The sequence below is a fragment of the Mesoplodon densirostris genome, chromosome 18 (genome assembly GCF_025265405.1).
Source record: "Mesoplodon densirostris isolate mMesDen1 chromosome 18, mMesDen1 primary haplotype, whole genome shotgun sequence".
NCBI classification, from domain to species: domain Eukaryota; kingdom Metazoa; phylum Chordata; class Mammalia; order Artiodactyla; family Ziphiidae; genus Mesoplodon; species Mesoplodon densirostris.
Window position 1 is genome coordinate 15,360,188 of NC_082678.1, and position 25,064 is coordinate 15,385,251.

General features: G+C 53.5%; 1 protein-coding gene across 1 annotated transcript; it reads right to left on the reverse strand.

Moving 5' to 3' along the window:
* Positions 1 to 9: 9 nt before the first annotated feature.
* CARD14 (caspase recruitment domain family member 14) lies at positions 10 to 21,953 on the reverse strand. The gene is made up of 20 exons (XM_060080827.1): positions 21,743 to 21,953; positions 20,354 to 20,491; positions 19,100 to 19,425; positions 15,716 to 15,883; positions 14,601 to 14,720; positions 13,857 to 13,982; positions 13,180 to 13,344; positions 11,817 to 11,918; positions 11,143 to 11,285; positions 10,957 to 11,051; positions 9,264 to 9,324; positions 8,880 to 9,072; positions 7,200 to 7,326; positions 6,788 to 7,025; positions 5,703 to 5,766; positions 4,858 to 4,981; positions 3,810 to 3,983; positions 1,647 to 1,768; positions 835 to 950; positions 10 to 205 (listed from the first exon to the last, which is right to left on the reverse strand). The coding sequence occupies exons 1-20, from the start codon at positions 21,951 to 21,953 to the stop codon at positions 10 to 12; spliced, it is 3,009 nt and encodes a 1,002-aa protein (XP_059936810.1).
* Positions 21,954 to 25,064: the final 3,111 nt, after the last annotated feature.

The following is a 25,064-nucleotide window of genomic DNA, read 5'->3' on the forward strand; positions in this document are numbered from 1 at the left end:
GCAAGGCCTCTACTCTGTCCACACAACCTTCTTCTGCTCATCTGCAATGGCCAGGCGGACACAGCCGAGCAGGGCATGCAGGTCGCTCCAGCTGTCAGGGGCCAGGCTGCTGTACAGACAGGGCACTTCATCCAGCTCACGCTCCTCTTGCCTGGCAGCCTCCAGGAGCTGGTCCTCTGCAGTGCCGAGCCGCTGCAGAGCCTTCCTGCCAGAGCCGGAGATGGGAGGGTGGCTCAGGGAGAGCCTTGCACCAGCCTCCCAGCACGGAGCCCCAGAAATCAGACGCCAGCTTGGAATTCTAGGGACCTGGATGGACCGATGATGCAACAGATGCCCCTAGACACAGATGGCCTGCTTTGAGGGGACCCAGTGCCTTGTGAAGAAGGTGTGACTGGGGCCCTAGATGATGTTGCACTAACGGGGGTGGGGGTGGGGGTGGGGGTGGCGGATCTAGTTTATAACTTCGGTTCTCATAAAGGGGGCAGCAGGATATCTGGGCTTGTCCCACCCATGGACCAAATAGTGTTTTTCAGTCTCTGTCCTTACCTAACACAGATGAACTGTTAACTCTACCCCATGAAACATGTGGCCTCAACCGAGGTCATTCAGGTTCTAGGGTCTCACCTTACTGTCCTCTGGGTTGCTCCCCGGGGGTGGGCTGCAGGACCTCTGTCCTGGATATTTTAGGGGAACTGCCCTGTGACACTTCCAAGGCTGGCACGAGGTGAGATCCTGGAAACCCCATCACGGGCTCTGGATGTGGTCACCATGGGCCTTACGGGGAGTTCTGGTGCCCATTCAAACCTCACCACCAGCCCCCAGGGGTGCACCTACTTGAATTTCTTTGCCACCTTCTCATTGATGGAGATGTGGATAATGATGGGGAATATCTCCATCTTATGCAGGACACGGACACTGTCCAGCTGGACGTCCAGGAGGGCGTGGGTGTTCTGGGGGGAGAGGGGAGGGAAGTGAGCCTCAGCCTTAGAGGAAGTGAGCGGAGCCCACACCCAGGAGTGATGCTGAGAGAAGGGAGAGAAGGGTGAGAAGGGTACAGGCAAGATTGAAGTTTGTAAAGGAGGTGGGGAGAAGAATTCGGGAATGCCCTTTTGTATACAAGGGTGCTGGCTGTACAGTTTTTAAAAGTTTCCATCCGTTTGATTTTTTGCCTGGGAAATCATAGGTCATTGGGATTGAGGGAGACTGCGTAGAGCTCAAATCCTAGGAGTTGGATGGCCCCATCAACCTCTTTGGGGTTGTGAAGGATGGGGGGCCATTGTGCCTCTGGCTCACAGCTGTTCTGACTGCTCTGTATCAACACAAAACTTTATAGTTCACAGTGAGCTTCTTTTCATATATTTGTTTGAGCCTTAAAACATGGAGTGTTATCTCCACTTTACTAATTTAGCAAATGTTTATTAAACATCTCCTGTGTTGAGGAAACAGGCTCAGGGAAGTTAAAAGTCCCGCCCGAGGTCACGTGGACACCAAATGGCAGAAACGGGGTTTGGTCTTTCCATGATGGAGCCAGAGATAAGATGAGCACCAACCTGGGGTGTCCAGGGGGCCCTGGAGGTTGGCCCTTCCTTCTCCCACTGCCGTCCTCTGGAGATGGAGTTCCTCACAGCCCCCACCCCACCCCTTACCTTTCCCATGAGGGACTCGACTGCTCTGCAGGTGACACAGTAGCGACCACCAGACGCCTCCCTCTGCTGGATGATGTCCCCTCTCTGGCTGGAGGCATCATACTCCTCCTGGCTCAAGTATGCTGAAGGTGACAGTTGATGGGGATGTCACCCACCCAGCTGCTCCCCCAGGACCCCATGCTGAACACCCATGGGTCTGCCCCCACAGACCCCCACCAGCTCTGTGGTGTCCTCCTCTAGGGTGTCCTCTTTATACACTTTATAAACCTGACCCTGCTCTTCCTGCTTGGAAGAGTCCATGCCCTGCACATTCACCCTAAACCATTGGACACAGCAGGTGCCTAGCCAGTGCCAGGATGTGGGTGGATGGATGGAAGGTTGGATGGAGGGAAGAATGGAGGGAAAGAAGGAAAGATGGACAAATGTAGATAAACCCTTCTCCCATCACTTCCCAAGCTCCGAATTTACATATGCAACTTCTTAACACCCAGAAATCCCTCCAATCCCTTAAATCAGTGGTTCTCAACCAGGAGCAATTTTACCCCCAAGTTACACTTGGCAATGTCTGGAGACATTTCTGACTGTCACAACTTCTGGGAAAGGGGTATGCTCCTGGCATCTAATGGGTTGAGGCCCAGGTATGTTGCTTATCTGTGATGCACAGGACATCCCACAACAGAGGATGATCCAGCCCTAAATGTCATGCCCAGGCTGAGAACTTCTGCCCTGTATAAACATGTTAAAACACACCCTGACTTTTCCCTTCTTCCTGAATAGCACCCAGTCTCCCAAGTGAGAACTGCACGTGCCCTCCTGCTAGCCTCCACCCTCCAAAGCATCACCAGATCCTGCAGACAGCTGGCAGACAGCTCTTGGGGCTGCCCTCTTCTCCCCACTGTGGCTTTGCTGTACCACCTCTGGCCCAGCCCCTAGCCAAGCCCTTCTCCAGTCCATCTTCTATTCTGCTTTGAAAACGGGCATTCAAAGATCAGGCCTGATCACGTCCCCTTGCCTACCACATAACACGGCACATCTGGGCATTCACCGCCTCCCCATGGTGCTGTCTGTGCTTCGGTGCCTTTGTACACTCTGCTCCCTCAGCCTGGACTTCCTGGTTCTGCTCGCAAACTCCTGTCCTGTCTTGCCATCAGACTGCAGCCCCACTCCCACCCCCTCCAAAGAATCCCTCTCTGGATCACTTGTGGAGCTAAGATGGGTCAGTCTGCCATGTCTTTAGGTGTCTTGTCTCCAGAGGAGCAGAATAGACCCTGAGGGCCTCTTGGACTCTATCTCTAGCCCGCTGCACAGAGCCTAGCACACAGCAGGTGCTCACTGGAGGAACTGCGTGGGCCACACTTGCTTCTCTCTGTCCCCTCTGTGAACTCCAGGGGAGAAGGACAGGGCCCTATTCACTCTCAGCTTGTAGCCTAACTCTCTGAGGCAGCCACCGACCAGTGATTGGTGGATGGAAGAAAGCCAAGGAGCTAACTCCTGCTCTCCACTCTCCAACCAGCTGAGCCACCTTTCCTGCTGAGCAGGGCCACTGGGACCCAATATTCCCACTGGCCAGTGCATCTCCATGGCCCTACACTGAGTGGCTATGGGCAGATGGATGGAGCCCTTTGGTTGTATGACTCCGGTTAAGTACAAACCTATCTGCCAGCAGAGCTGCACTGGGAGGAATAACATACCCCCCAAGTCCATGTTCATCTGAAACCTCAGAACATGACCTTATTTGGAAATAAGGTCTTTGCAGATGTGGTTAGTTAAGATGAGGTCGCACTTGAGTAGGGTGGCCCTAAATCCCATGACTGGCTCCTTGTAAGAAAGTGACGTGAAGACAGAGGGATACACAGACAAGGAGGCAGAGATGGGAGTAATGCAGTCACAAGCCACCAGCAGCCACCAGAGCAGGAAAAGGCAGGAAGGACTCCCCCCTAGAGCCTTTGGAGGAAGGGCAGCCTGCAAAGACATCTTGACTTCAGACTTCTGGCCTTCAGAACTGTGAGAGTACACATCTCTGCTGTTTTAAGGCCCCCCCCCGGTTTGTGGTCCTTTGTTTCAGCAGCCCCAGGACACTCCTCTGGTTGTGCTGCCCTCCTGAAAGCAAATACTTCTCCTTGCCACCTGACAGTCAGGTGGGACTCCCAGGAGACAGCGTACCTGCTGGGCACTTCTTAAACCCTTGGAGGAGGCACAGCTTCTCCATCAGGATCTTCCCGACCACCCTGGGCACGAAGAGCACGGGCCGGGGCCGGCTGGGCCTGTGGCTGTGCACCAGGGTGTAGGGCACCAGGGTGAAGTAGCTTTCAGCCCAGAAGCACACGGTGGAGGGGTCTGTGGAAGGAAGGAGCCGTGAGCAGACCGGGCGCCAGGCTGCAGCAGCCCCCCACCCCCAGGAAGGCCTGTTTCTGTTTTGCTCGCCACTGCAGCCCTGGCACCTGCAGTACGTAACACAGGGCACGCTGGGCTCCCACACGATGCACCATGCCCTCCACACCTGCCCTGGCTGATTCCTTTGTACCTGTTGATTAGATTCCCTGTGCTTCTCTAGGATCAGCTTCGTAGGCTGCAGTTTAAAACCTTTTCCTTGTTTGGCTCACAGGGAGGATAGAGAAACCATGTTCATCCTTGCAAACAATCTGGAAGCTTCCTGTGTCTTCTCCCTCAGCCTCAAGGGACACGTGATCCCAGTCCTTCCCTCCCTCCCAGGTCCCTGATCTCCTCTCCTGGTCATTTAGGTTATATTAGGCACTCAAAACACTTTTCAAGAAGAAAATAAACTCAAAACGATTTACCTTTCTCTAAATTCACTTCTGCTTATCTCATTGCACAGTTTTACCGGCTCAGGGGTCTGTGCTGTGCCGGCCTCTGTCACGGCCTCATGCCCACACCAATCACTCAGCAGTTGTCTGAGGGTCCACTGGTTTGTGCAGTGTTGGGCACTGGAGAGTGTTCAGACTTTAATATTCTAAAAGGACTGCTGTCCAGATGACTGTACCAGTGGCTTCGGCCAGTCTTATTGAGGCAGGTTACAGAAGTAGGAGTGTCAGTTAAAGGACATTAAAGGTGTGTAGCTCAGCTGCTCTCCAGAAGGGCAGGTGGACGTCAGTTATGGTTCTTAAAGTCAGATTCTGGCCTAGATGAGTGGCATCACCCTGACCCAGCTCACCAACCACAGCAGCCTCCAAAGACCCTCCACCAGCTCCACCCGCCTCACCTTCTACCTGGCTTGGGTCCAACTGGCCCCCGTCAAAGGATGACCACAGAGGGCTGGCCTTGGTTCTGTCCATACTGACGATGCGGACCAGCTTCTGGGCTCCCCCAGAAGGCTGCTGGACAAGGGAGAAGGGACGTCCCACGGGGCTGGGGGGCTGGCACCACCCCCCCCTGCCGCCGGCAAATCCAGGGTGGTCCCTGGACTCCCAGGCTGTGCCTGCTGAACAGCCAGCAGGCCCAGGCCCCATGCCAGGGGGTAGGTGACAGAGGGTGGCAGGAGAGGGTCCTCAGGCTGAGCCCCCCAGCCCCCTTCCCGAGCAGGGCATCCGTGGGAAGCAAGAGGGAAGAGTAGGGGCCCCCAGCCTAGCCCTGCCATGATCCAGGGGGCTGCCCTAGTGCCTTGTTCAGGGACAGCTGAGTGCTCTGTGTTGGGAGAACCCAACAGTGCCTGGCCTCAGTGGGGAATAAGGATGGGGGGCAGATGGTAGGCAAATGGGGTGATGGAGGGAGCAAGACGGAGAGAGCATACATGACGTATCTGCACGCGGTAGAGGAGCTTGCAGGAGGGGTGGCATGCAGACCCAGGTGAAGGTTTGGAGGGCCCGGGGGAGAGACACGCCGGATCACCTCCCTCAGGTTAGCAGCCTACACTCTCCACCTGGGACCCTCAGCCAGTACCCACCTGTCTTCCAGCCCATGCCAGGTGGGGCTGGGACCCTCTGGGTGGAAGGAAGGGTTGATTGGGCCCCTCCCTCCAGATGATGTGAGCTGGGGGAGAGAGGAAGGGCCCACCCAAGCAGGACCCTGCATCTAGGACCTGCGCTGACTGGTCCTCACCTTGCGGGTCATGGTGCTCTTATGAGCCATGTCCTGGATGAGGGCGATGAGCAGCTGCTGAGCCCTGCACAGAGGAGGAAGGCCCCGGCCCAGCTGCAGGGAGGGCTGGACAGGAGAGGTGGGCCCCCTGCCCAGTGCTCTGGGAGACCCTCACTGCCCCCACTGCAGTTCTCCACCCCAGCAGCTATGATAGTCCCCTGGGGTTTTAAAAACCTGCAGAGCCTCAGCCTGGAGATGCTAATTGAATTGTCCCGAGGCGGGATCCAGGCGACACAGTGTGAGTAGGGTCGAGGCCACTGCTCCAGAACCTCGCTACTCCCAGTGTGGCCCGAGGACTTCAACCTGGCATCACCCAGGGAGGGGGTTGGAAATGCAGAGTCTCAGGCCTCTCCCTGCACCTGCTGAGTCTGATCTCCAGGTGACAGAATTTGCCGTAACGCTTGAGAGGAGCCAGATGAGACACCATGCTTTGTGCCCTATGGTCGATCTAGAACATGGTTCTGAGCAGGGGTGCTGTTGCTCCCAGGGAGGGTGACCAGCTGTCCCATTTGGCCCAGGACTGAGGGGTTCCCCAGGACATGGGACTTTCTGTGCTAAAACCAAGGCAGTCCTGGACATACCAGCAGGATGAGTCACCTATCCTCAGGGTGCACTGGCAATGTCTGGAGATTTTTGGTTGTCACAACTAGGGGGGCAGGGGCACTACTAGCATCCAGCGGGTGGAGGCCAAGATGCTGCTCAACATCCTACAGTGCCCAGGAGGGTCCCCCACGACAAACAGTGAGCCAGCCCCAAATGTCAATAGTGCTGAGGATGAGGAACTGGTCCCAAGTACTCTAGAATGCTCTAGGACTGAGGTCCATCCCAGTTCACAGAGAAATCCCATCCAAGCAGTGAACTTGGTGGGTAGCACTTCTTTGAGGTGCCCCACCCTGTATCCCTGGGCAGTAGAGGGAGCCTCAGGAAAGCTGTTTCTCCTGGGCAGGAGGGGGCCTCCTCACTGAGTGAGGCCAGGCAATGTCCCCCCACCCCGGGGAGATCCCCGGGCCCTCTCTGGGGTGTGGGAGCCCACAACAGCTGCTCACTGTGCATAGTTGGGGATGGTGCCCTGTTCGGTGCCCTTGGTGCTGTAGGGGCCAACACGGTGGGCGTGCCAGCAGCTGCCGCCCTGGAACAGGGTGTCTGTGACGTGCAGGATGTCGTTGCAGTGCACCTGCAGCTCTCCCTCTGCCCGCCTCTCCAGGGCAAGGTTGACCCGGATGTAGAAGGAGTCCCCTGACGTGGCCACTTTGGCCTTTAGGTCCTGGACCAGCTTCTTATAACCTGATCAAAGAGGACATGAGGACAGGTAAGTTTAGGGCTGTGATTCCCCATGAGAACAGTTCTGCCTGGGGGGCCTCTGCAGACCTGGGGCTCAGCCTGGCTCTGCAGTGGGCTGGGAGCACTGGCACCGGTGGCCTCTGGGTGGGGGGTAGGACAGGACAGGGGAGTGTGTACCCTCCATGTTGACCTTCACAGACAGAGAGCAGAAGCCGTTCACCCTCTGGAGAAGTCTGACGGCCCGATCCAGGGTCATGCCCTCCAGGACAGCCTTGGACAAGGGCTCTGTTGCCTTGTAATCCACCTGAGGGCAAATCATGAGGGTCACCTCTGTTGACCAGGGTTCTGCAGCTGTGATCTGAGTGCAGGCGTGTGCCCTGCAGGAGACCCACTCCTTCCCAGACACCCACCCACACCCATCAGAGCCCTGTGTCGGGACATCTTGGTGCAGCGCCTCCTGGTTACACACGTTCCTGCCCCGGATCATGTATTGAGATCGCCACTGGGCACTGAGTGTCTGCTCTCCAACATGCTCCATTCTAGAGCATTCTGGAGCAGAGTCCTCAGCTTGGGACTATTGACATTTGGTGCTGTCCTGGGCCCTGCAGGATGTTTTGTGGCATCTCTGGCCTCCACCTACCAGATGCCAGGGCACCCCTCCCGCCACTCCTTCCCCAGCTGTGAAATCAACAGGGCTCTCATCCATTCATTTATTCCCGGTGTTGTTTTGGTTTAGGAGAGTAGATATTTTTATAATGAGAAAAAAAATGAGATATGTTTTTAACGCTATTAGAATTGAATTGGCCCCATTTGGATATCAGGACTGTCTCATAAAGGGGATCCGTTGCTTTAACCACAACATGAGCTGATAACTGAGAATCTCACGAGGACTGTTAGAAGTGTGACGAAGGGCTTTCATATTGGGTGGACTGATGCTTACGTCAGGAGCTCTGTGTGTGATCATTCGAGACACATGAGAACTCAGCTCAGCACACAGACAGTGAGAGAGAAGCCATGGGGTCCGAGGGAGTCCTGACTGAGGCCTCAGCCCCTCCCTCTCCCTCTCAGCGCTTGCCTTCACTCCCTACACCCCCCTACCCTGGGAGGAATGGGTGACACCTGTTTCGAGAATTTCTTGCTATTCTTAAAGGGCCTGATGTTTAATAATTCTGCTTTTAGGTTACATCAAAGTCACCTCCCTGCCCATATGTTCACTTAATAATAATTTGGTTGTACATTTATGTTTTTTGCAGTTTAATGAATATTTTGCAGTAAAAAAAATTTTTAGATGCCCCCAATGGTTAAAATGGTGAATTTTATTATATGTATTTTAACACATACACACAAAGTAACGATAAGATTACAGTAAAAAAAAAAAAAAAAAAAGCCCCACATCAGAATCTTATGTAGCCTTTATCAGATCCCTGGGTCAAGACTGCTGCATCCGCAGGAGGGAGGGGATGTGGGAACAGATGTATATGTATGACTGATTCACTTTGTTGTAAAACAGAGACTAATAAAAAAAAATACTGGGGAAAAAAAAAAAAAAAAGACTGCTGCATCCCCAAAGCCCTCTCAACTGGTGCATAGTCCAGACTACAACAGCTCACAGGCTCACCCTCCAGAGTTCAAGGATGTCAAGGTGGAGAAGCGTGCAGGGTTTTGATGAGAATCACCAGGACTCTCCTCTAAACATGTGTGACACTCTGCTTTACATCAGCCCAAGAAGGAGCGTGGGCCTATCCAATAATACATCTTTGTCAAGTTGAATCTGTGGCTTCCTGGGTTACCTGCCCCTCCCACTGACCCCACCCCTGAGAGGATCCTGGGGGCTCGAGGGGTTGGTGCCACACTCACCATCACAATCTGGGTGCCGGGGCACAAGGCCATCTCGTCTGCCGCGGAGCCCGGGGTGACCCGATGAATGTAGATGCCCGTGAGGTTCCCGCCAATAACGCTTATCTGCTCCAGCAGCGCGTCCCCCTGGAAGGCCAGCACCGTGACCTGGCTCAGGATCTTGCGGGCTGGCCTCCGCCTCAGCGGGACACTGCTGCAGAAAGGGAGGGGCCAGAGCTCATGCATCCTAGAGCAAGAGGTCGGGCCAGGCCGTCTCCCCATCTGCCCCCTCTAGTCCCATCACTCTGGTATTCTCCTTCCCCAGCCTCAGAAAGGCTGATAGTGAGGACACAGTCCTCACTCTGCTCTGCCACCTGCTGGCCCTGGCCCCCGCCCTCTGCTCACCTGGCGGAGAGGTGGAGGCCCCCAGAAGACAGCTGCAGGATGTTCTCGGACTCAGGGAGGTCTAGGAGGAAGCCGCGGGCTTAGGCCTCGAGCCAGCCTACCCCTCAAGGTCATCCCCCTTCTGAAGGATCTTTGGCTCACCCGTGCAACCTCAGTGCCGCCACCACAGGCACCCCCCTACCTGTTCTGTCTTTTGCTGAGGCTGAACCTTCTCTTGCCCCTCCCTCCCTTGATGCGTAGAACCTTGATTCACCTCCCCGAAAATAGGAGTAGCTGGTGGAGAGCTGCATCTGCCAGAGTTTAACCTACATTGTGTCCTTTTGCAATCTTTGAATGAGTTGCTAGCATTTTACAAGGTAGGGAATCTGGATTTCTGGCTTCACTTGAGAAATCAAATCTGGCATAACCCTGGATGTGTATTTCTGTGTGGCAGCCATCGCCGGCACTGGCCATCGGCTGCCTCCTGTCTCCCCAGGCCACGCTGCTGACCAGCTGGCCATGGCAGGCCTCTGAGTTGGCAGTCTCCTAGGACTAGATGTCCCCAGAGTCTCTCCAAGGCCTGTATTTTATATGTGTCCTGTGAGGCAGATGGCACACCACCCCCAGCCCAGGTGAGGCTGCCCTTCTCACCTCCTGAGCCGCTCACAAGAACCAGAGGGGCCAACAGAGAGCTAAGAGTTGCCGGCTGCAGGCAGCCTGTGCCCAGCTCACAGGCAAACAGCCACTTGTGCTTACATTCAAAGCCAAGTGAAATTATACACTCCTGATGTATTTGAGGTCAATTCCACTAAAGTTATATGAACCAGGACATTATGCAGAATGACAAAAGGAAAAAAAAAAGAGCAATGACTCTTCCTGTTCGTGCTCTTACATCCTGGTTGGTTATACCTGGGGTGGATCCTCTCAGTTGATCACCGTTATAAATAAAAATGGCAATGAATTTGCAAAAGGCAAGGTTTCTGGTCATGTGACCCACAGAAAGCCTGGGGCCGTCTGTCCTACAGGTGCTGCTAGGCAGAACAGCGTGGGGTATGCGCGCCCCTTGGTGGCCGTAGGATGAAATCTAGAGGGTGCTAAGCACCTACTGTGTGCAAGGCCCAAGGCTGGAGGCAGATGTGCAGTGGTGGCAAAGTAAGGAGGCTGCCCGTGAGGGGTCTGTGCCTTGAGAAGGAGGGAGGACCAGTTAAGTGACAAATATGAGGAATAAGCCACAGGAGAAATGGGAATGTCTCAGGTGCCAACACCCAGTAGAAATGTTCCTAGCAGGTGCCTCGGCCAGGAACAGAGAGGATGGAAGCCTGTTGCCCTCTGATATCACTGGGAGGCCCAAGTGTCCATGGGTCGGAGCAGGGAGGGACAGAGAGACGAGGTGTGTGCCTGGAGCTGTCTGAACATTTATGCCGAGCTGGATGTGGAGGTGAATGCAACTCCCTTAGCCTCCAGGTGAAAACAAAGGACGCCCAGTAAGCACGGCACATCTGGACACTGGTTTAAACTGCCAGGTAGTCTGGATTTTCCCAGAGGCCCAGGGCAGTGCAGTAGTCAAGTTCGCTCCTCTCTGCCCATCCCCTGGACAGAAACTGGGGTGTCTCATCTGCCTCCCTGAAGATCCCTGTCTTCACTTCCCCGCCTGACTCTGCCAGCCCAGCCCAGGGGTGGTGGGGTGGCTGCAGAGGTTGGGGGATATGCTCACCTGCCCTGTCTACAATCTCATAATCCAAATCTGCATCACCCTTCTTAGCACCCAGGGAGCCTCCCTGGTCCACCTCCAGGGTTTTGGGGCAGCCACTGAAAAGCATAAGAAGAAGATGGAAGCCAATGTCCCAGTAAGCTGCCAGGGGGCTGGAGTCATCCGATCCCTTTACCAGCCCCTCTCTACCTGAAAGACGAGGGGTCTTCCCAGAAGTCCTCTGTGGCCCGCTTGTACAGGGACTGCTGGCTGGGAGGCACAGGGCTGCTGGAGTGGAAGCTATCCACCAGCTCTCGGCTGGACGTGGCGCTCAGGTCAGACCAGAGCTGAGACTGGAGGAGGACGGGGCAGAAGTCACCATGGGGCTCTCACAGGGACCCCTGGGACACCTCTCCTGCTGCCATACTGTGTAAAGAGTATAATGATGATAAACCACAGCCTCCCACTGACAGGGCAGAGGAAGCAAGAGGGAAGGAAGGGAGGAACAAAGAGCCAGGCCACATTAATTGAGCACCTACTATGTGCTGGGCACTCTATTACCTACTTTCTACATTTTATATTGCTTAGTTCTTATGATAAATCTATACGATGGGGAGCGTTGTCTCACTTTACATATAAAGCAACTGAGCCCCAGAGAGGCCACATTACTGGCTAGTGAGGGTCACATGCTGATGGGGTGTAAACATGCAAGATGCAGAGTGTGGCATTGGAGGATGCAGGTGAAATGTGTAGATCCAGGGGTAGCCCCTCGGTTCACTAAATAAGCATTTCTGTAGCATCTACTATGTGCCAGACCCTCTTCTGTCCCGATAGACGAGGGCGAACCTGGTCTGGCCCCAGCAGTGGCAGAGGCACTGGCATACCTCAGAGGAGCTGCCATCGCTGTTTTCCCATGGGCAGAGGGCAAACATGCGCACCAGCCGCTGCTTCCTCTTCGGACAGGGCTCCCTGGCTCCCGCCTCCTGCTTGGGCTGCCAAAGACCCGGATAGGCCGGTTAATTCAGGAAACGTCCTTTGGTTGCTCTTGGGGTTTCTACCAAGTCCCAAACCCTGTCTCCAGCCTTCCGAGTGGTTTCCTTTCATTGGTTTCAAGGCAAAACATTTATGTCCCTTCCTCCCAGCCTGGGACACCCAGCACTGTGGGAGCTGGCCACCAAGGGGACATGCAGCAACCGGCTTGGTGACTGCATTTTATTCCTTTTGGATAATATCTGTTATTCTTTCCTGGTTATACAAATAATACATACTATATGTATAATATATCTAAACACACTCCACAAAGAATATTGGTGGGGAGGAACAGGCTGATTAGAGAAGAAAATAAAATTGACCCATCCTCCCACACTCAGAAATAGAACAGCTAGCAGTTTGCTATCTGTCCATCAGGCTTTTTTCTATACATATGTATATATATTTTTTATTTTTTTTTTGCGGTACGCGGGCCTCTCACTGTTGCGGCCTCTCCCGTTGCGGAGCACAGGCTCCGGACACGCAGGCTCAGCGGCCATGGCTCACGGGCCCAGCCGCTCCGTGGCATGTGGGATCTTCCCGGACCGGGGCACAAGCCCGTGTCCCCTGCATCGGCAGGCGGACTCTCAACCACTGCGCCACCAGGGAAGCCCTACATGTGTATATTTTTTGAACATATTTGATGTGGTAAGTGGGTAGGAAGGAAGGGCTAGGGCCCCTGCATAGGGAGGGGAGGGTCTGTTTGTGCCTCACCCAGGTCCCTGGGCACCTCTGAAGAGTCTCGCCCACCCACCAGGGTGCCTTGGAGCTGGAGCTGCCGGCAAGACCATAATTAGAGGTTTTACAGTAATCTAAGTTCTTTGAGGACATAGCTCCCTCCGTGTCTATCACTCAGCTCTCAGATAGTTGACTTTCAAGCATCCCAGGAAGGCATCGTCCTCCAGAGCAAGTGGCTGTCTGCACAGCTCATATGCTGCCTTCTTTCTTCATCAAACACCACACATTATAGACTCCAGAACCTTCCACTAAGCTACCCCTTCTATGAGGTGCATAGTATTACCATAAAAGGAAATGCAGAAGGAGACTTAGCCTTCCCAGCTGGGTACCTTCAACCTCTGACCACACAGTCTGCTCACGGGAGCCAGCGTGGTGGATGGAGCTGAATCCGGTGGTGCCAGCAGGGCCCGTGCGGCCCGCTCGGTCCCACCCCAGCACACCGTGCATCCCCCCCACCCCCCGCCCCACCCAAGCAGCAGCAGAGCTCACCCCTGGCAGCGACTCGGCCTGCACTTGTAGCCGCTGGACCTGCTGGCGCAGTTCGCAGACCTGGTCTGTCAGCTCAAACACCTTCCTGCGGAGTGCGTCCTTCTCTGCCAGGTTCTGAGAAATCTCCATCTGGGATCCATCCCTCGCTGAGTAGGCCTGCGAGCCGAGATAGAACGGATCGACGCCCAGAGGATAAAGAGGCTGTGCCGCCACCACGGAGAAGTCCAGCTAGAGAAAGCCTCCCATTTCTGCCCCGCGGTTATCCTGGACTTCCCCTGTGCGCACCATACACAGCTCATTCTGCAGCTTACCACCATTTACAGTTCACGTAAATGTGTGTAGTTTTAGTAACACCCAATAGGTGGGGTGCACACAAACCACTGTTAGAAATGAAAAGAGGGAGGACGCTGTACAGCAGGCATGGCAGGAGATGACAGTCGAGGGGAGTCAAGAAACCTCCCAGGGACCGGGAGAGAGACCCCGAGTCTGGAACCTGCTGCCATCGAGGGCGGGTGACCCGGCCGGCCTGCCCTCGGCCACACCCAGAGGGGCGGGGCCTTCCCGAGCCTCCCGACCTCCCGAGACTCTGCCGGCGCCGGCGCAGCACCTTCTGTTCTCGGAGCCCCTCAGCCCGACACCCAGGCCGGCCCCTTGCCTCTCCAGGGTACCTGGTCCCGCTCCTTCTGCAGCTCGACCACTTGGCTCTGCAGGACGTTCATCTTCTCCTTGTAGATTTCGCAGTCCACCTTGGTTTTCTGGAACTGGAGCAGGGTCTGCTCCTTCTCTTCCCAGTACTGGACAGAGGGGGACAAACATGGCCCATGAAGGTCAGCGGCTGTGAGGGCGAGGCTGAGGATGGGTGGTGGGGGAGCCTCGAGGAGAGGGAGGGAGGTGGTTCTAGAGGGAAAATAAGGTGAATTCACGCTCATTTCTTAAGTGCTGGATTCCATGTGCATCTACAGAGTTGCTGTGTTGATTATATTTTAATTTGGTCATCAAAATATGCATGGGTGCTGCATGTCTATTTGTGTTTTGTTTATCCCATGTCCCAAAATGCATAAATATTTTCCCTCTACCTGCCTCATTCTCTTCCACCATCTCCTTTCTCTCATCCTCCCCTTGCCTTTTATAGCAACTAAAGAAATCCCTGGCTCTCACCCTGGGGCCCCTACTTGAAATCACTCTGTGTTTTAATCACTTGTTTGCCTGACATGTTTTCTCCCCACCCCACAAAGTAGACGTGACCTCTAGTCTTTGACTGTGAGTTGGTGCCCAATCTAGTTTTGACAAAGAAATCAACGAACAGGCCCATGCATTCGTTAGGCAAAGCTGGTTTTAAGCTCAGTGTGGATTAAAGAATCTGCTTCCTCCCCCAGGCAGCCCAGCCCCTAAACACGGCCCAGAAGGCTCACCTGCTTTCGCTGTCTCTCAGCGGCCATGGCCCGCTCCCTCAGAGAGTGGATGCGGTTCACCAGCTCCTGCCTGCTCTCCAGGGCCTCATCCAGGTTCTGCTCCAGAATGTCCTTCTCCGCCTGGTGCAAAGAGAGGTCAGCCCAGGGACCCTGAGCTCCCCAAAGGCCTGCCCCTGGGGAAGCATCCCCATCATCTCGTCCCAAGGATCGGAGGCAGGAAGCTTCAAGGATGGTGTGTGGACGGATTTAGCCTTATTACTGCACATCAGGCAGGAAAAAAGGCAAGGTCAGCAATCAAAATGGAGAACATGCATTTCAGCTCCAAGTGTGCATGGCTAGGAAACAAAGTACAGGAAGCTGAAAGCCTCTGAGGGTAGCATAGCACCTCCACTGTTTAGGCACCTTCAGGCTGCTCCTTCCACAAATCCACAAGCAGAGCTTCCAGGAGGGGGAACACCAACGGGTGGGTCATTCCCTGCTCATGCTCACTTTTATGAGTGATGGCACAGTTCAGGCCACGGGGTGGCAGTGCCAGGCGGTGGCCTGCCCCACACCCCATGAACGTCTATTGAAGGATTAGTTCAAAAAATAGGTATTTATTGATTGAAAGGGATTGGAGAGGAGAGGCAGAGGGCTTGCATAATTCCAAGGCTTTGGCATCACTAACTTCTCTGCATCCTACCATTCCCCACTCCCTCATGCCTGCATGGGCAGGGCGGCAGAATATTTTGCAGGCAGAAACGTTGCCCTGCTCCCACAACCTTAAGCTAATCCCATCATTTATAATCAGCCTCATCTATTCCAAACAACAGGGCAGCAGCAAACCAGCTGAGTAAGACTTTCGAATATGTGTGCAACAGCTATCAATTCTGCTAACATTTGGGGGCTGGGAAGAGCGGGAAGGAGGGATGTGAGAAGGAGCCGTGGAGATGAGTCACTAGGTTTCATCTCACCCAGGTCTTAACCACACCTCAATAGGACCACTTGTCAGAAATCCCACAGTCTGGAGGCCACAGGCCAAGGTCAAGGACACTCTCCGCTAGCCACCAGGGAAGGAAGCTGAATCTTGTGGGGACCAGGGCAGGAAGCTGACCCTTGGAGGCACCAGGACCCACCAGGCTGAAGGTCAGGGAGCGGAGCCTCTCATTCTCCTCCTTCAGGCGGCTCAGCTCCTCATCTCCAGGCTCCAGCTCATTCGTCATCTTCAGGGACCGCTCTCGAAATTCCCGCTCACAGGAAGAAGACATCTTCTCTCGCTGCAGCTCTTGCTTCATCAGATACAGCTGCCAGGATGGAGATCAAGAGGGAGAATGTAACTGCTGTTTCTCCACTAGACCAGGAGCCAGCTGTCGTTCTCAACCTTTCTCCTTAAGGATGATGCTGTTCATACTCAAAGAGGTCCCTCTCCGGAGATTTCAAAATCCATTAAAGGATTTTACCTAATGAATAGTTCCAGTCCCTGCGGGACAGGAAAGACATTTTAGCTTTATTTTACAGATGAGGTGTAGGGGTTAAATCACTGGGCTGGGGTCCTCAGGGACAGAACAAGGAGCCCTGGCCACCAGCTCTTGCATCTGACAGCCAGCACAGCCGGGAATGAATGTCCAGTAAGCCTCCTCCAGCATGGCCCTGCTTCTCTGCCTTTCCATATTCTGCTAAACACGTCAGATGAAGGGAAATTGGATTCATGAAAATCAGTAAGTAAAAAAGAGGAAAGTCAAGTCAAATAGAGCAGAGATACCTGGGAATACAGGACCTGGTCTATTCAGACACACTTGAACTCTGTGTGCTAGTATGAGCCGCCTCCCACCCAGTGGGCTGCATGTGCAGGGCTATGAGCTCTGTAAACGACCTGGCCAGGTCCTGCTGGCCTCGGTCCTGCTGGGTAGTGGTCCAAGAGAAACTTGCACCTCGAGCTGATGGGCCTGGCCTCTCCCCATCTCGGGTGTGGTGTCCCTGGGAAGAGGGGAGTTTCCCTATAAGGCAAACCCAGGAGGTCTGGATGTCAGGGTGGAGTTCAGCACTCACTCCAGGGTTGGGGTCAAGTGGAGAAGGAAGAACATTTGGGCTTGGACTTTTTCCCTCTGACATCTAGTTAGCAAACTTTCCATAAGCAATTACCAAGTTCCTGCTATGGGCTAATAACTAGGTTAGGCATATCATATTCTCCAGATTCAAAAAGTAAAATTAGGGCTTCCCTGGTGGTGCAGTGGTTGAGAGTCCGCCTGCCGATGCAGGGGACACGGGTTCGTGCCCTGGTCCGGGAAGATCCCACATGCCACGGAGCGGCTGGGCCCGTGAACCATGGCCGCTGAGCCTGTGCGTCCGGAGCCTGTGCTCCGCAACGGGAGAGGCCGCAACAGTGAGAGGCCCGTGTACCACAAAAAAAAAAAAAAAAAAAAAAAAAAAAAAAAAAAATTAAATCATTAAGATCTGGAAGGAGGAGGCCTAAAACTGAAAGTAAACCAAACAAATGAACCTAATTATATTTCAAGCTAATACCGTAACCACATGAAGGGAGAGAGAGAAAGGGGTGAGGCAGAGGCAGAGAAAGAGAAGATGGAGGGCAGCCACAATAACTTACGAACACAGTATTTAACTAAAGACCCTCAGCCTAGGGCAGGGTTGGGTGGTGGCGGGGAGAGAATTACAAATCCTAGTCTAGTCCATTGTACTGGTACGGGCAAAGCAATTCTGAATCTATTTCAGATGTACCACAGGACCGAGCAAGAGAGGAATGTGTTAAAGTGGGAGCTAGGGTTCTCACTGAGGAAAGAGCACACAGTATGGAGTGGGGCACAGCAAGAAGAAACCCTGGGGGATCTACTGGAATTAGAGGTTTGGGCGTGAACTCATGATTTCTAAAACATGTGCATGTACGTGTATATGCATACTTGCGTGCATATGTGCCTATGCATATTTGTATGTGTATGTATACTTGTGTATCTATGTGCACGTTTCCTAGCCCTGTCCACTGAAAGGGCCGAGAAGCAAAGACACCCCAGTAGCAATGAGCATACTGGATCTTGGTCTCTAAAAGGAACTGGGGCTCCTTGGAGAGATGGCTGACCCTGGAGCTGAGGCAGGGTGGGTACGAGATGATCCTGGAATATTTTGTGATGATGCAAAGAAAGTCCGTGCTAAGAAAACGCGGGGGCATGTCCCAGGACACAGAGCAGATTGATGGGGCTCCCACAGCCAAATCTAGGACACTTTGAGCACCAAACTCGCTTAGGACAATAATATGTTTTAGATCACTGGAAATGGGAATCCACATGTCTATGCCAATAACAGATGCATAAGTGGGGGAAAGGAAAGTCTCGTTCTCACAGCCAGGATGCCGAGGGTAAACTGGTCACTGGAGAAAGCACTGGAGATGGGGCTTATCATTCTGCAGCCACTAGAGTAAAGACACGCTCGAGCAAGAATCCCCGGTGAGGCTAAGTCCAGAGGGGAGTGTCGACAAGGAGCAGGGGTGCTTGCTGGCCTCAAAACACCTCCCCCTGACCCCCAGATTGCTTACTAGCTGCAGGGAGTAATAGTGTGACTGGCGATTTTGGTACAATACCTGATCCTGATCTGGATCCTGGACTGGAGGGAAAATGCCATCAAGGATGTAATTTAGGTCAACTGATAAAACTGGAACACGTACAGTAGATTAGATTAAAGGATTGTATCAATGTAATTTTATGAAGTTGATAACTGTACTATGGTTATATAAGAGAATATCTTATTTTTAGGAAATAGTCTCTGAAATGTTTAGGGGTAAAGGGCCATGATGTACGCAGCTCAGGTGGTTCAGGAAAAAGTGTGTGTATGTGTGGAGAGAGAGAGACAGAGAGAGAGAGCACAAGTGATAAAGTAAGGGTATGTGGGAGTCCTTTGTATTTTTATGTGTATATTTTTGGGGAAATTAGAAATTCTTTCTAAATAAAGTTTAAAAAACTAAAATCAAACAGTGCCATAGTTAAAAGCAAAAGCAAATGCCAAAATGACAAGGAATGAATATCCTCCATAAAGAACTCTTGCAGGTCAATAAGAAGATGATTATCCTCAACAGAAAAATGAGTGAAGGACTGCTGGGGTCTAAGGGCCCCTAAATAACAACACTCCTGTTCTCCCACCTGAATCCAGGACCAGCTGAGAAAGACAAAGGAGGGGCCGATAGAGGTCCACTGTCCCCATGGTTACTGACACTGCCGGAGGGGAGTGGGGCCTGGGTGGGTCCACCACTCCCAGAATAGCCAGATGGGCCCCCAGACACAGGCAGGCGGGGTCCCCATGGTGGGCACTTCGCAGACCAGGCAATTACAGGGCAGGGCGGGCTCGAGGCCACATAGCCTATGCAAGGGGGCCCTGGTGGAGGAGAAAGGTCAGCTTCCTGCAGGGGCGTCACAGGGAGTGGGGGTGGGAGTTCCAGGAGATGGACCAGCGAGTGCAGAGGCACGGGGTGGGAAGCAGCAGGTCAGGATGGGCACCCCGAGCGGCATCCCCGATACCTCCTCTTGCAGGCCACGGCAGCGCGTGGTGGCCAGATCCTTCTCCTGCAGCGCGTTGCTGTAGTGCAGCGAGAGACTCAGCATCTCGTCCTTCAGCTTCAGCACCTCGTGGAAGTGGGCACTGACCTCGTGCTTCATGCGGCTGTGGTCGGCCTCCAGCTGGCGCAAGCCCTCGGCCCGGGCCTCGGCCTGGCCCAGGTGTTCCTGCAGCTGCTGGCACTGCCGCAGCAGGGCCTCCTTCTGCCCCTTCTCCTGGCTCAGCTCTTCCTGCAGGCTGCCGATGGCCCCGGCCAGGCACTCGGTCAGCTTGGACGTCTCCATGAGCCCTGCGGGACGGGGCAGTGGGCCCAGGGGCTCTTCATCCTCCAGAGTCTTGCCTCCTGTGCCCGGACTCTCAAGCAGGACCCCCCCCACCCTAATCTGTTGGTCGCCTTAAACGCTTCCAGGGTCAACAGGACTGAATATTTTGGTGAACTAAAGCGTGACAGGCAATTCTGATACAAGGACTACCCCTTCTTGGCTTCCCTGTGGGATCCTGCTCTTCAGACCCAACTTCCCCCCAGTCGGCTGAGCCGTGCTCGATGCTCGTTCTCACGTCATCCTAAGGAAAACATAGCAAAGAATCTATATAACAGAACTCTGAATCACATAAATATGGACTGTGATGCCAAACAGGCAGAAACGTTTTCTTAGCCACAGTTTTGAGTGATGTTGCCTGCTCCTTTGAATACCTAAATCTTTCAACAGCTCCTCCAGAGAAGCCTAAAATTACTCAATTAATAAACATGGCCTCTTCTCCCACCCAGCCAGTATAAACCTTTACTTAGCAGCTCCTCTCCTTTTCCCCTCTGGCGGCCCCTCCTGAGAGCCAGACCCAGGTGGGACAGGGTGGGACCGGGCTCCCCTCCACCTCAAGCACCAAGTAAAGGTCTCCTAGGAAATGACACACTTCCTCTTTGCCTGCACCTCTCAAATGCAGATTCCACGACCTGTGAGGGTTCTTCTCTTGGTGTTGGATAGTTGGGGACAAACTTTTTCTTTTAGAACCCAAGGTCATGGGCTCTGCCTACCCACCCCCACTATGGTTAGTGTGTGTGTAGGGGGTCTCCTCACCCCCAGAGTGCGGGGTTGGGGGGGTGCAGAGCACAGGGACAGGAATGTCAGCTTGAAGGGAGCAGGGAAATGTCTGGAACGGCCTGCAGTCAAGGCGGGACACCCCCTCACCCCGGGTTACATCAAAGACCCAGCTCTCACCACTGAAGTTTGTGAAGTCCACGCTGGGCTGTAGCCCGGTGACCAGGGTGTAGACGTCAGGGTTGTGGAATTTCAGGCTCTCCAGGAAGGCGATGGCCCCGTTCTTCCCTCGAGTCTTCAGCAAATCCAGCAAGTGCCCTTTGGAGAGAGAACAGTCTTAGCTGACCAGGTGCTAGGCGGGCTTCCCATGAGGGGAGCAGGGTGCAGGGAGGGGCATCCTTGCACATCTAGAAATCAGGAGGTCAAAGCAGTTTTCCAGGGCCCCTGGGGTGGGGTCCTCACTGCTCCATTTATTCCCATGATGGTGGTCAGTCTCGAGAAGGGCCAGGCTGATATTTATTGAGGAACTGCTACAACACAAGTGCTAAGAGTTGGGGATAAAAGACTCAGGAGGATGATCTTTGCTCTCAAGACTTCCCAGGTTTGTTGGTGGACACATGCAGACACATGTATACAAAGCAGGTTGGGGGAAAGAAGCAAATAGCAGCGCCCCAGGTCCTGCGTCCCAGAGAAACTTGGGCCTTCCCAGCCCACCCAGATCCCCTCACTCTCAGCTTGAATTAGTAGCTTGACTTCATTTCTCCTTTAATGGTCATAAGGCAACAGGCACAAATAGTGTCATATTGATAGCTACCACTTACTGCCTGCTTTCCATGGCCCAGGCTTTGAGATGAGTATCTGATAAGTTGTAACCCATTCAATTCTCCTAACAACCTTATGTGATGAAACTATTAGCTTCCCGGTTTCTGAATGAATAAACACAGCTAATCAGACAATCAGAATCAGCTCCAAAGACATCTGGAGTGGGTTGAGTCATGGGTCCCAAAGTTATGTCCACTAGGAACCTACCAATGGGACCTTTTTTGGAAAAGGCTTTGCAAATGTAATTAAGGTAAGGATCTCAAGATGAGATCCTCCTGTGTTATCCAGGTGGGCCCTAAATCCAATCACAAGTGCCCTTATAAGAGACAGAAGAGGAGAAGATGCAAAGATGAAGCCCACGTGAAAATAGGGGCAGAGATTGGAGTGATGTGGCCACAAACCAAGGATGCTGGGACCACCAGAAGCAGAAAGAGGCAAGAAGTTTTCTCCCCTAGAGCCTTCAGAGGGAGCACAGCCCTGCTGACACCTTGACTTCACACTTTTGGCCTCCAAACTGTGAGAGAAGACGTTTCTGCTGTTTTAAGCCACCTGGTTTGTGATCATTTGTTGTGGCAGCTCTGGGACACTAATACAGTCCCCATGACTGGACCTCGGGTCCCCTTGGTGTTGTTCCTTAAAGTCCTGCACTCCCTGCCCTCACACGGGCCTTCCCGGTGCAACCTGCACTGAGCAGGCTCTGCAGAAAGGGCCTGCTGGGGCCACGGTGGCCGGGATGCAGGTCCTCACCAACTCTCATGGCCGTGTTTGTGAACCTGGGGCTGTGTAGCACCTCCTCCTCGTCCAGCTGGTCCAGCACCTTTGCCTGGCGCAGGTAGGGGGTGAGGCGGCTGGGGCAGATGCTGCGCACGATCCTGCAGCGGTGGTCCTCCATCTTCTCCCACAGCATCTCCTCATCCAGGGTGGTCAGCGAGGAGTCCGTGTGGCACAGTTCTGCCATGGCTGGGCCTGAGCACCCTGAATGGGAAGAGCAGCCATGGAGGGCTGGGATCAGGGACACAGCTTCCTGTACAGAGGACCTTTCCATCCAAACCCTCTTCCCCACGTCACCAGTAGGGAGGAAATGACCAATTTGGAGAGGACATGACACCCGATGCGGCCCTAGTGTCCCGTGACCAGCAAGAGGACACTATCGATTCTTACTGTTGATATCAAGTCGATTGCTCTACCCGGGGCAGAGCAAGAAGAACTGGGTTTCTTTGGGATCTAGGAGACTGGATTTGCCTTTAAAACTTAGGAAGCTGCCCCTGGCCTGGGGAATTGGTTTACCGAATGAGGGTGACATTAAAAACCAGATGGATCTAGAACGTGCATTCTTAACAGGAGTGACAGAGCTTCCAAGGGGTCAAAAATGGATTCTTGAGCAAAAATTCTTACTCTTCTGTGTATAAAGCACAGATGTGCATAAACAGACACACAGTGTACCTGTGATGTTAATATCTTATGAAAGGGTGATTTGGGAGGGGGTAGGCACAATCACGTCTAAGATACAAGACCTTCTGTTAAGAGGACCTCAGGGGGGCCCTGCCAGCCACAGAACACACACCCCACCCCTGGCTTTGTAATGAGCCACCTCCACAACTTTGCCCCGCCTGAGCCCCTCCTCCCTCCAGCCCTGGCACAAGGTCATTAGCCCACTGATCCATCTACATAACCCTAAGATGCTTTTAACCTGTAGCTTGTTTCAAGCATACTAAAAAAGTCCTGCAAATGATATAAAATATCCATGTACCTGCCATGCAGATTCAACCCATCTTAACACTTTGCACCTGGCCTCCTTTTTTTTTTTTTTTTGCGGTATGCGGCCCTCTCACTGTTGTGGCCTCTCTCATTGCAGAGCACAGGCTCCGGACGCACAGGCTCAGCGGCCATGGCTCACGGGCCCAGCCGCTCCGTGGAATGTGGGATCTTCCTGGACCAGGGCACGAACCCATGTCCCCTGCATTGGCAGGCGGACTCTCAACCACTGCACCACCAGGGAAGCCCTGGCCTCCTTTTTAAGGAAGTGCAGTTCGTGACAGCCCAGGCCTGTTGTCTCCTGGTCCTGCTCCTCGCTCTCTGCCCACAGGTAACTCCTGGGCCACGTGCTGCATATGAGTGTGTCTAAAACAATGCATGGCACTTCTGCATGATTCTTTGTGCCAACAGAAACTGCATAAACAGTGTGGTGCTGGGCATGGCCCTACACTCTGCCTGTTTTTGAGGTTTAGCAAATGGATACGTGCAGCTTGAGTTTTTTTTTTTTTTTTGTGGTACGCGGGCCTCCCACTGCTGTGGCCTCTCCCGTTGCGGAGCACAGGCTCTGGACGCGCAGGCTCAGCGGCCCTGGCCCACGGGCCCAGCCGCTCCGCGGCACGTGGGATACCCCAGACCAGGGCACGAACCCACGTCCCCTGCATCAGCAGGCAGACTCTCAACCACTGTGCCACCAGGGAAGCCCTTGAGATATTTTTTAACTGAGTACTGGATTCAATTATACTAAGAAACCATAGTTGGTGCTCCTGTGGGCAGGCATTAGGTCATTTCGCCTTTTTCTCCAACACACTGCCGCAGTGACCGTCCTTGTGCATTATTTTGGGCACAGCTGGGAGCATTTCTCTCAGACTCGTGAATTCCTATGATTTGGTTCTTTTCATCTGGAATGACAAGCTGGACTGGCTGGAGTCAAATACCTCTTGAAGAGGTCTGTACACGAAAAATGCTTGAAAACCAGAGCAAATCAACCCTTGTAAACTAAGAAAAAGAGGAGATGGTTGTTGGAGGGTCCTGTCCCCGTGAACAGCCCCCCACAATCCACGCGAGGAGCCCAGTCTTTAGCAAGGACTCACCAAAAGCTGCTCACATTCGTTTTTGTAGGCACTCCTCACAGTGGGATGCGATCCCGTGTTCTCTCCGAGGCCGGGTGTGGTGCTGGCAGGACGGGGCTGGATGGGAAGAGCCCGAAAACCAGTGCTAAGATGATCTCATATCTATTTCAAGCCATGTGACTTGTACCCAAACTCAAAGATTGGGCACCAAAGACTAATGCAAGGGGGAAAAAAGAAAGCAAACTCTGATCCAGGAAATAATTCGACAGATCTTTGACCCCTACCGTTTACTCAGTAACTATAAAAGCTTCCTTGGGGCTTGAAAGCAGGTTTCTAGAAGGAAACTGAACTTTGAACCCTGGAATACCAAGGAGAGTGGACAGGTGCAATAGCTACCCAGTGTGTCTTGGTCACCATGGGGCCAGATTCACTGACACCCTTCCCCTAAGTCTTGTACTCAGAGAGATGGATCTGCCGGCAGGGGTGTGGGTGGGAAAGGGCCCAGGGGTCTCACTGGCTGAGGGAGGAGGGGGAGCAAGCTGAGGACAGGAGTTCTGTCCTCAGGCGGTTCATTCCTGGTTTCTTCAGGGAACAGTCAATGGATGCTCATGAATCAGGGCTTTATAGGCTGAATTGTGTCCCCTTAAAAGATATGCTGGGGCTTCCCTGGTGGTGCAGTGGTTGAGAATCCGCCTGCCGATGCAGGGGATGTGGGTTCGTGCCCCGGTCCGGGAAGATCCCACATGCCATGGAGCGGCTGGGCCCGTGAGCCATGGCTGCTGAGCCTGCATGTCCGGAGCCTGTACTCTGCAACAGGAGAGGCCACAACAGTGAGAGGTCCGCGTACCGGAAAAAAAAAAAAAAAAATGCTGAAGTCCTCATCCCCAGTACCTGTGAATGTGACTTTATTTGGAGACAGGATCATTGCAGATGTGATCAAGATAAGGTCATTAGGGTGGGGCCTTGAATCCCACATGACTACTGACCTTATAAGAAGAGAAGAGGCCCAGAGACAGACACACAGGGAGAAGCCATGTGACAACTGAGTCAGAGATCGGAGCGATGCTCATAGAAGCCAAGGGACGCCAAGGATTGCCAGCAACACCCAAGGCTCAGAGAACGGCATGGAACAGATTCTCTCCTATACCTTCAGAGGGAGGCTGGACCTGCTGGCACCTAGATTTTGGATTTCTAGCTTTCAGAACCGAGGGCAAATAAATTTCTGTTGTGGTAATGTATTATGT